Source organism: Hemiscyllium ocellatum, chromosome 17 (assembly GCF_020745735.1).
Source record: "Hemiscyllium ocellatum isolate sHemOce1 chromosome 17, sHemOce1.pat.X.cur, whole genome shotgun sequence".
NCBI classification, from domain to species: Eukaryota; Metazoa; Chordata; class Chondrichthyes; order Orectolobiformes; family Hemiscylliidae; genus Hemiscyllium; species Hemiscyllium ocellatum.
This window is the reverse complement of record NC_083417.1, coordinates 59,984,256-59,996,407: the sequence shown is the minus strand read 5'-3', so window position 1 is coordinate 59,996,407 and position 12,152 is coordinate 59,984,256. Positions and strand designations below refer to the sequence as shown.

The 12,152-nt window shown below is 43.3% G+C and overlaps 1 protein-coding gene across 2 annotated transcripts in view; it reads right to left on the bottom strand.

Annotated features, from left to right (window-relative positions):
- gnao1b (guanine nucleotide binding protein (G protein), alpha activating activity polypeptide O, b) overlaps positions 1 to 12,152 on the bottom strand; it is a 229,382-nt gene that overhangs the window by 137,522 nt on the left and 79,708 nt on the right. For both annotated transcript variants that reach the window (XM_060838215.1, XM_060838214.1), the window contains exon 3: positions 11,398 to 11,539. In XM_060838215.1, coding sequence (XP_060694198.1) covers positions 11,398 to 11,539 — 142 coding nt within the window. The remainder of the gene's footprint in view (positions 1 to 11,397; positions 11,540 to 12,152) is intronic.

Genomic DNA, 12,152 nt, shown 5'->3' with positions numbered 1-12,152 from the left:
AATTAAGCAGGAGGATGAAGGCATGATTAGATCAGCCATGTTCTATTTGAAATTTGCAACACATGCAAGGGGTTCAATGGCCTATACCTGATTCTATTTTTCATCTCAACATTCTATCCCTGCTACCATCCACTGGATTGTTCAAAGCTTTCTTCCCATTTATGCAAAACCTCAGATTCAAATACATATGACTGACCAAACTTGTGCATTCCTACACACAGACATTGTCACCTTAAACTTTAACGCTGCTGTTGTTCTGAACTCTGATTGCATCCAATGTAACTAATGTTTTTGAGGTGTTTAGTAAAGTCTCAAATAGAGGAGTGATGTGATAGGCGAGTAAATATGAGCACGAGTACTTTTATAGTCATCGAAAAAAAATACAGAAATGCCACCAGCACAGTGTGCAATCCCAAATGTTTGTGTGACATTTATCAACTGAATCACAGAGGTAATGTCACTGGATTAGTAACCTAATTAACTGCATGGATGCAAATCTCATCATGCCAACTAGTGGAGTTTACATTCAATCAATAGAAAAGTTGGACTTGAAAGTGAACCTCAGTAATAATGATCATGAAACTATCTTGACAAACTATCATATTTCACTACTATAAAACCCATCCTTTTTACTAATAGGAAATTTGCCATCTTACCCAGTCTGGCCTCCACGTGACTCCAGTACCATGGCTTTGACAATTTTTCTGGCTACATTAATATAACAAAGCAATGATAATCTTTAGGATGCGATGTTCTATCACTTGCTCAAGACTAATATCCTTGGATGCACTGCAATGAAAATCTCATTACCACAGTAAGGCACTGAAATTCAAGCTTAAATAAATATTTGCAGGAAGCTGCATTAAAAAAAAGGGCAAATATCCACTCAATATCTGTGACAGCCAATGGAGAGGGGAAAATGTGATGCCAAATATGATTTGCTGGCAATATTCTGGAACAAGTTGAAGTTAAATCCACTCCAACCCCAAAGTTAAAGGGAGAGGGTTCTCTGTCTATCATCAGAGATCATTATATGTCATCAAATCTGGAAAGGATTGCTCAAACGTCCAAGAAAAGAGGGAAGAATCTAATAAACTGCACCAAGCCATCTCCCACAGCAACAGGAAATATTTAGAACTTTACTATTGGGACTAGACTCAGAGATAGACTTTCTAACAAATGAAGGAAGGGACTCTATCATAATGCATTCTATTACCCCAGGAAGTTGATCCGACGGTTTACTGGACAGCAATATGGAACACAAACCTGTTTTTAATCCCTCATCCTTTTCTCAGTAATACCATAACCAATCACACATCAGCCACTAGGCCAGGCTTAGATCAGCAAACTCAGTCCAGAATCAGATGGTAACCTGGAACACGTAGGATGGATTGATCGGGAGAGGTCACTTATCCTGACATATGATTTTGAGAAACGAGATGGTAATTATTTATAAAAAACATTTACATAACAGAGAAAGCCAAAGCATCTTTTTCCATCCTCTACTGACATATGACTATCACTTTAACCATCTTAAATAAAGATTGGATATCAGGTTCAGCAATTTACCTTACATGAATTTTGAATTACCCTGATCAGTAACATGTCCAGTCTCTGCGATCTTAGTGCATGCTGAATGATCTTTCTGTTAATTACACTGATAGTCTAATGGCTCCTCAATTTGGATTACATAGCTGATATGCAATGATAGCGAACCATATTTCTGTCCTCTTGTTTTCACTTAAAAATATTTTAATTGGTTGTTACATAAGAGATGGAGGGACAATACAACATTAGCAATCTGCTCTCAACAATCCCCCTCCCTCAGGGTTCTGTGACTGGTTTAGTTGGTACTGTGTCATTTAAAGTATAATGATGCTTCACCTACCTTCTTGTTGTATGAAATATTTGACATATTTTAATGGACATTTTTTAAAAGCTCTTTTTAATTAAACAAGATATTCTAAGAAAGTAAAGTACTCATGAACAATTTCTATTTCTCCTGAAGGTTAAAACTGCAAACATTTAACTGTAATGGAAAGAATTCAGAACTAAACAAAGCAGCTAACAACACAGAAACATGAAAACCAGGCACACAGAAATGGAAGGGAAAATCAAATACCAGGAACTGAATTAAAATGCCTATGATTTAGGAAACTCTTGTACAATTTTGATGTAAGATGTTTCCCGTATGACTGCAATCAAGACTCCAAATTTAATAGAAAAATCAACCCGAGTCACTAACACAGCTCTCTTTAGACAGGGGATGGAAAGATAAGGAGTTATTAATAAACCAAAGTGAGAATTAAATTCTCCACACTCCTTCCTCAACTAAGTGTGCTGCCAAGATGCACTGTGAATAGGGACTTATCAGAACTGTTATCACATAGTCCTATGGCAGCTACAAACACTGAAAATTTCAGACATAACCCAGTACAGGCTTATTTGTCAGAGGCTGCTTAACATTAGGCAAAGATATATGATGCATGATTAAGTTGATATTTATTTAGCAGAATTTTGAAACGTAGGGATCCACAGCAGTTCTTAAGAGGCATTTATATTTATGAAATTTCCCACGAGTCTTTGCACATCCATGTCCATAAGGTACCCTGGCCATGAAGGGCTCATACATGGAAACAGACCCTTCGGCTGAACGCGTGCATGATGACCAGATATCCTAAACTAATCTAGTCCCATTTGCCAGCTCTTGGCCCATATCCCTTTAAACACTTCCTATTCATATACCCATCCAGATGCCTTTTAAATGTCGTAGTTGTACCAGCCTCCACTTCCTCTGGCAGCTCATTTCATAAACACACCACCCTCTATGTGAAAAAGTTGCCCCTTTGATCCGTTTTAAATCTTTCCAATCTCACCCTAATCCTATGCCATCTAGTTCTGGACATCCCAAACCCAGGGAAAAGACATTGATAAGCAACCTATTCCTAGGACATAGCAATGCCACCAGCTTGCAGGCATCACAGGCTGGCAGCCCCGAGAGGGTAACTGCGTACCTCATTCTACCCCAGTAATATCTTCTCAACACTTCTTTAAATACAGCAGATGTACAGTCATAGAGATGTACAGCATGGAAACAGACCCTTTGGTCCAACTTATCCATGACAACCAGATATCCTAAACTAATCTAGTCCCATTTGCCAGCATTTGGTCCCATTTTGCAGTAAATCTTTCTTATTCATAAACCCATCCACTTGCCTTTTAAATGCTATAATTGCACCAGCTTCCACCACTTCCCCTGGCAGCTCACTCCATACACGCACTACCCTCTGCGTGAAAAAGTTGTCCCTTAAATCCCTTTTAAATCTTTCCCCTGTTACTCTAAACCTATGCCCTCAAGTTGTGGACTCCCCACCCCAGGGAAAAGACCTTGGTTGTTCACCCTTTCCATGCTCCTCATGATTTTATAAACCTCTATCAGGTCACCCCTCAGCCTCCGATGCTCCAGGGAAAACAGCCCCAGCCTATTGACCCTCTATAGCTCAAAACCTCCAACCCTGGCAACATCCTACCTCTGAAGTGTGGCTAATCATATCATACCAGTCTTCAGAGAATATTTTCTACATGGAAGCATATGACATTTTTCAGACATCCCTGAACTACATTCTTTCACCTGCGCTAACAGCAGAGGGGAGAAGAAAACTTGACAACATACGTACATTTGAGGATGCTTTGAAGAAGGGAGTGAAATAGCAAGCTATGTGGGAAAAGAAGGGTTCAGGATGATAATTTCAGTGCAATATGCAAGGGCTTAGGTATTGGCTATTGAAGACGATACACAGAAACAAAAATGACAAAAATAACCAGAGTTGGAAGGCTGAGGATATATACTGAAATCTAGAGTCCAGAAAGGTTGCAGAGACTCATGGAAGCCTCAAACTAGGATTATTGAAATTAATGCTCTTGGAATCAGTAGAGGTTATCAAGGGAAGGAATAATAAGGGTGCACAAGTTTCTGATGCATGGCAACATCATCACTATAGCTTTAAAAGGAGGTTGTGGTTCACGCTCAAGTTCATTGAAGTCTCTGCCATTGTGAGGGTGTGGTCAAGGTGTTACACTGAATACCTTCAGAGGTGAAATAAAGATATTTAGCTCTGGATTAAGCACAAGACTGGGGTTGCTCACTACTGGATTCAATGAAGGGGGAATAAGTGGAAAAAGCAAAATGACAACCCAAGGCACATAATGTCTGATGGAAGCCTGACTTCGCTTTTGGTTTTCGCACAAGCTGAATAAAACATAGGGCCACTCAGGACTTACTGCCCAAATGGCATCAGACTGAATAAATATTGGAATTAAAAGTGGTATATTTTTGAGCATTGGGCAAACATGTGCTTTTGGTACCACTAGGCAGCAATATAAAATGTTTAATAGGAGGGAACTAGAAATCAAACTTTTGGGTTTTTTGGGCACGTGTGACAGAAAAGTTGGAAAATATGTTATTTTCTCATTAGGGTAACTCAGAATGAAACCAAAATAGTAAACTAATAGAAAGAAGTGGTGGTTGTTCATTCCATTCTACTCTATTATACTTCAAGCCATGAGAAGACTAAGATGATGGAATACCCCAATCATTAACATAGGTTGTCAATGAGCACTCTAATAAACAACGTTTTGGTTAGACATTGATAGTACCAGATGAGATGAACTGAACTAGCAAACAGCAGATGAGTTGGATGAAACTAATTGATTTAAAGTGGTTATCAGGAGGGAAGACTGAAGGTGGGGTAACATGACCAAAGTGTCGATAGGCATTCCAATGTTAAAAAGCATAATCATTTCTTGGAGGAAGACAAAGCTGAAAAGAGTTGAGTGAAAGGATAATGAACAAGTGTTTCACAGTAGACAGATGGTGTTTAGAATAAATTCTGAAGAAATCGCTGTCGACCATTAACTCTTTGCTTCAATTGTCAGAGGTGGGAATGGAGCAAATAGGGAGGGAAGATTGAAGAAGGCTGTTTATTGTAAACATTCTTTTTTTTACTATTGCCAATGGTCTCTAGCCTGAACTGGGATTCATGCTAGCATGAACTGAGCTGTTTGGCCACATAGTATCCTATGCATAACACTTCTAATTATATCCACAGAAACATCTTCTACAAAACACCTCTAATCACATTACACAGTCTTAAGGGAATATCCTCTACATAACAACTATAATCATATCACACCAGACTCAGGGGAGTTACCAGCTATAGAATACATGTAGTTGTGACCCATCAGTTCTGGATGAATACTTTCTAATATTAATCCTTAGTTCATTTTCTTTTTCCATGCCCAGTGTTACAAGTTAAATTACACTGCATATGTTGTGCTCTTTAACATCAGCACTGAGGGATCTGTAACTATTGATCTAGTTAAGGCCATTTATAAAATAAACTGTACAGATGTGAGTATATATTTATTCTCTAGTCTATGGTGATGAATCTGCAAAAAGCTTATGTAATTCTGGAGAAGGAAGCTGATGACTGGCAGTATTCCGACTCTTGTTAACAAGCAGTAACCCCAGTGAAACTCTATGGGTGCAACCAGATTGGTTGGTGCTGAGCTCAGGTGGGAATGAACCCGTCATGGATCAGGCTGTCAATTCTGTCTGTGAAAATCCAGCCAATGCCCACTCAGGTGTGGTAGCAATACAACTTAGCCAATGGATCCATAATCCAATATAGAGTCAATACCACTGGAGACAAGGGGAGTAGGGGTGGAGAGAACACCAGAATAGGAATAAACCTCCAGTGTACCACAAACGTAGAAGTTATTATACTCTATAAATACTCCAAGTTTAAAAATTCATACAAAGGGAATGCTTTAGCAGGCTTTTACCAAGCTACATTAAAGTAAACAGCAACAGAAATTGATGGAGAGACTTAGCAGGTCTTGCAGCATCTGTTGAGAGAAGGCAAGAGTTAATATTTTGGGTCCAATGACCCTTCTTCCCAGCTGTTCTAAGGAAGGGTCACTCAACCTGAAATGTTAACTCTGCTTTCTCTCCACAGATGCAGCCAGACTTGCTGAGTTTCTCCAGCAATTTTTGTTTTTGTTTTAGATTTCCAGCATTCATTGTTCTTTGTTTAATTTTAAAGTAAAATAACATTTTGTTGGATGGGGAATGCACTTTAACATAAAACCCAAGGCTTGTATGCAAAACTAAATGAATCGAAGCACTCTTCAATCTTCTTCCTTGAACAACAAGATTCAGTTATGCTACAAGGAATGACAATGCATCTTGAACAGTTCACTATACTGTTTTAAGCTAAAATTTCTGTGCAGATCGAATTCTTCTGTTTCATGTATTGTAGGATTTTAGAATTTGAATTAAAATATTTTCAGGGATAATTCATATATGGACATCAGGTAATTCAAAACTAAATCTCATCATGATTCTTACACTGAGACTGAACACTTCCCCCTCCCTCCCAATTAGGATTCTACCTCAAAACAGGTGACATCGCTACGTTGGCTTTGAAACTCTCTACCTCTAGTCAGATTGCTGGAACTCCCCTCCACCAGGATTAAATTACTGATGGTTGGCACACAATCAACTAATTATTAGCAATTTCCCTTAAGTAAATTCAGCACGTTGACCAGATGGGCTGGTTCACAAAATGGTTAGGAATGGAATCTGAGTTAAGTTCATGTCCAGCATAGAGACACGCTTAGCCTGACCAATAACAGTCAAGCTCCTCTACATTGGGGAGACTGGACGCCTCCTGGCAGAGTGCTTTAGGGAACATCTCTGGGACACCCGCACCAATCAACCACAGCGCCCTGTGGCCCAACATTTCAACTCTCCATCCCACTCTGCCAAGGGCATGGAGGTCCTGGGCCTCCTTCACCGCTGGTCCCTCACCACCAGACGCCTGGAGGAAGAATGCCTCATCTTCCGCCTCAGAACACTTCAACCCCCAGGGCATCAATGTGGACTTCAATAGTTTCCTCATTTCCCCTTCCCCATCTCGCCCTAGTTACAGACTTCCAGCTCAGCACTGTCCCCATGACTTGTCCTACTGCCTATCTTCTTTTCCACCTATCCACTCCACCCTCCTCCCTGACCTATCACCTTCATCCCCTCCCCTATTGTACTCTATGCTACTTTCTCCCCACTCCCACCCTCCTCTCACTTATCTCTCCACCCTTCAGGCTCTCTGCCTGTATTCCTCATGAAGGGCTTTTGCCCGAAACGTCGATTTTACTGCTCCTCGGATGCTGCCTAAACTGATGTGCTCTTCCAGCACCACTAATCCAGAATCTGGTTTCCAGCATCTGCAGTCATTGTTTTTACCTCATTGATTTTAATTCTACTACGAATCCTCTTGCAAGGATGCCTGCCTTGAAGAAGTTTTCCTCCTCTCTCTACAAGAATCTCTACAAGAATTGGGAGTCCCTCTCCCAATGCAACTCCCAGGTCATTTCCTCTGCTCTGAAGCTCTTCAACCATGTCCTGGAACAAACTCGCTACCACAGCCACATTTGCTTCCTCAGTGCCTGCCTCCGTAACCAACTCATCCCACACAAACTCCAGACCACCTTTAAACCAGCAGAGTTTGGACCCGAACAGGACAAACAGTACAGACTACAGATTTAAAAACACCAGCAACAGTTCTCCTTCAAGATCCACACTCACAGCAATGCGCCGGCACCCAACCTCTCTACAGTCTGCCCTGCCTCAGCTGAGGGCCACACTCGCTCAGAATTGTACAGGACCCACTCTGTACTACATCCTCAGGAGAAGTCATACTCTCAACAAACAGTATTTCAACTCCATCTCAAACATCAAAAACTTTAAGTACAACAACCGTTTATCTACCCACCTCCATAACCAGGGCTCCTCAAACATTCCAGTAGATTCCCCGGCCTCTAGAACTGCTCAGACACCATTAGCCAGGCGGCTGGTGCAGCTGCCACCCCCACACTGATTGATGATGTCACTTCTGCCCCCTTCATGGCCACTCCCACAGCCACTTCCACCCCTCACAATTCCTCATGCACCACACGTGGCATCACTTCCGCCACTCACATCATCACTGATGTCACACGCTCAGTGACTTCTGCTCCCCCTACTGCTGTGTTTGCCACCACTTCCGCCTCCAACGCCACTCATCTGCATTCTGCTGACACACCTCCCCACAGATCCCACTGTCACCATCCCAGCAGCCAGAACTCTGAGGGGAATACCACCCCTGCTCATGACAACACCCCCATTCCCCCCACCACCACACCCACTCCAGTTACCGGCTCCAGCCCCTCTCCGAGCTCCACACCCATACCAGATCCCAGCTCCCAGCCCTGCCAAGTTTTCACCATTCCTCCAGACCTTCCCCTCACTGAGGAAAAACGATCAGTCCTCAGCAAAGGACTCACCTTCATCCCCTCCATCCACGCATCAATGAATTTAATATACGCCGTGATGTCGAACACTTCTGCCGCCTCCGAGCTTACTTTCACAATCAGGACTCCCATCCACCTTCCGAGGATCCTTCGCCCACCTCCAACACACTGCATCCACCTAGACACCCCGCGCTGGCCTATTACCCGCCCTTGACCTCTTCATTTCCAACTGCTTCCGGGACATTAACCGCCTCAACCTGTCTACTCCCCTCCCTCACTCCAACCTCTCACCCTCACAACGCGCAGTCCTCCAATCCCTCTGCTCCAATCCCGACCTCAACATCAAACCAGCAGATAAAAGGGTGCACTGACCTCTACACCGCTGAAGCCAAACGCCAACTCGAGGACATCTCTGCCTACCACCCCCTCGACCATGACCCCACTCCCCCATCACCAAACCATCATCTCCCAGACCATACAGAACCTCATCACCTCAAGAGATCTCCCACCCACAGGTTCCAACCTCATAGTCCGGGAACCCCGCACTGCCCGGTTCTACCTCCTTCCCAAGATCCACAAGCCTGACCAACCTGACTGACCCATTGTCTCAGCATGCTCCTGCACCACTGAACTCATTTCTACCTACCTCGACACTGTCCTATCCCCCCTAGTCCAGGAACTCCCCACATATGTTCGAGACACCACCCATGCCCTCCACCTCCTCCAAGACTTCCGTTTCCCCAACCCCCAACGCCTCATCTTCACCATGGATATCCAATCCCTCTACACCTCCATCCACCATGACCATGGCCTCCAAGCCCTCCGTTTCTTCCTCTCCCGACGTCCCCAACAGTACCCTTCCACTGACACTCTCATTCGTTTGGCCGAACTGGTCCTCACCCTTAACAATTTTTCCTTCGAATCCTCCCACTTCCTCTAGACCAAAGGGGTAACCATAGGCACCCGTATGGGCCCCAGCTATGCCTGTCTCTTTGTTGGCTACGTAGAACAGTCGATCTTCCGTAATTACACCGGCACCACTCCCCATCTCGTCCTTCGCTACATTAATGACTGCATTGGCGCCACCTTGTGCTCTCGCGAGGAGGTTGAGCAATTCATCAACTTCACCAACACATTCCATCCTGACCTAAAATTTACTTGGACCATCTCTGACACCTCCCTCCCCTTCCTGGACTTATCCATCTCCATTAATGACGACTGCCTTGATACCGACATTTTTTACAAACCCACCAACTCCCACAGCTACCTGGATTACACCTTTTCCCACCCCACCTCCTGCAAAAATGCCATCCCGTATTCCCAATTCCTTTGCCTCCGTCTCCGCCGTATCTGCTCCCAGGAGGAACAGTTCCACCACAGAACACACCAGATGGCCTCCTTCTTTAGAGACTGTAATTTTCCTTCCCACATGGTTAAAGATGCCCTCCAACGCATCTTATCTACATCCCGCACCTCCACCCTCAGACCCCACCCCTCCAACCGTAACAAGGACAGAACTCCCCTGATACTCACCCTTCAACCTACCAACCTTCGCATAAACTAAATCATCTGCCAACATTTCCGCCACCTCCAAAAAGACCCCACCAGCAGGTATATATTTCCCTCCCCACCCCTTTCTGCCTTCCACAAAGACTGTTCTCTCAGTGACTACCTGGTCAGGTCCACGCCCCCCTTCAACCCATCCTCCCATCCTGGCACCTTCCCCTGCACCGCAGGAACTGTAAAACCTGCGCCCACACCTCCTCCCTCACCTCCATCCAAGGCCCTAAAAGAGCCTTCCACATCCATCAACGTTTTACCTGCACATCCACCAATATCATTTATTGTATCCGTTGCTCCTGATGCGGTCTCCTCTACATTGGGGAGATTTGACGCCTCCTAGCAGAGCGCTTTAGGGAACATCTCTGGGACACCCGCTCCAATCAACCACACCGCCCTGTGGTCCAACATTTCAACTCCCCCTCCCACTCTGCCGAGGACATGGAGTTCCTGGGCCTCCTTCACTGCCGCTCCCTCGCCACCAGACGCCTGGAGGAAGAACGCCTCATCTTCCGTCTCAGAACACCTCAACCCCAGGGCATCAATGTGGACTTCAACAGTTTCCTCATTTCCCCTTCCCCCATCTCACCGTAGTTCCAAACTTTGTTCAGCACTGTTCCCATGACTTGTCCTACCTGCCTATCTTCTTTTCCACCTATCCATTCCACCCTCCTCCCTGACCTATCACGTTCATCCCTTCCCCCACTCACCTATTGTACTTTATGCTACTTTCTCCCCACCCCCACCCTCCTCTCACTTATCTCTCCACGCTTCAGGCTCTCTGCCTGTATTCCTGAAGAAGGGCTTTTGCCCGAAATGTCAATTTTACTGCTCCTCGGTTGTTGCCTGAACTGCTGTGCTCTTCCACTAATCCAGAATCTGGTTTCCAGCATCTGCAGTCATTGATTTTACCCATTAACAGTTAAGACACAACCAACAGAGTAAACCCACTATTTTAAAGTGAACGGATCACCAGTGCCATGAAGCAAAACATAACTTTGTTGAAATGTAACACATCAATTTGGTTAGGCACTTTTCGAGTTTGATTTGTCGATTAGCATCATTGATGGCTATTGTAACAAGAAGTTAGGGCAGATAGGAAGTTAAATCATGTTCATTCCATTTAAATTCTAAACTTATCCAACACAATGGGTCTGTTTGGTGAAAACAGTAAACATATCAAACAGGGACAAGCCTAATCTACATATAAATTTATATAACATTTGCGATTCCCCTATTACCACAGGATCTTTAATTGTAGGCAGGTTCCTTGAAAAGTAGATTCTAATACCCAAATGTTGTCTTGAACAAGAACTTTGTAAATTTCAATAATGCCCATTTGTATGTGCCAACATACATTACACACAACCCAGTTTTACAGCTTAATGCTGATGTTGTTCTGGTTCTATTTGGATCATTTTATAAAGATTTCTTGCCTTTGCAGGTTGTTTCATCCATACATTGTTATGCAGATTTTTGACACCTTACCTTTCGCTCCTTGTCACCGTACTCAATACCCAAGGTATCCATAGCACGGACAATGGCAGCCAGGGACTGAATGGTGTTGCTGTACACCACAGGCTTGTACTGCTTCACATCGTCTCCAGAAAATCCATCTTCATGAATAATCCTGGGAAAGTACAACACAGTGTTAAGGGGAAATGACTAACATAGTTCAAAGTCCAGATTGCTAGTCTATTACTAGAACTACTCTAATGTTGCCAATATGAACACACACATAATTCCAACATTTACTAAAAGCGTGTACAAGTAACCTTTCTTTATTCTCTGAAAATGCCTTTCAACTTAGTTTTCTCAATGTACTGCATAGATCCTGGGTCATTTTCGAGCATATTCTATCTGACCTCCTGAAGCATTTTTGAAAGATCTGTGCTTTTGCCTGACATCTGTTTTTAATCTCATTAATTTACTATGTAATTCCAAGTTTTCAATATTAAGCTTCCTCGAGATTAGTACTGTCCACTAGCCACATGTGGCTAAATGGAAATCCATTTGAGGGAAACTGTATTTGATTACTAAATTAGAAAATGGGTAGTAGACACCATTTTTGGACATGTGACAACAATATTCATTTTCACAGAAAGTATGCATGTAAATGTTAACCTTTGGTAAAATGGCAAGACAAAAAAATGTGCATCCATTGCTTTTCCATTGTTGCTGGAATGATTCACTTCCTTAGTTACTGACTGGAGGTAAATGTTCATTAAATAAATATATACACA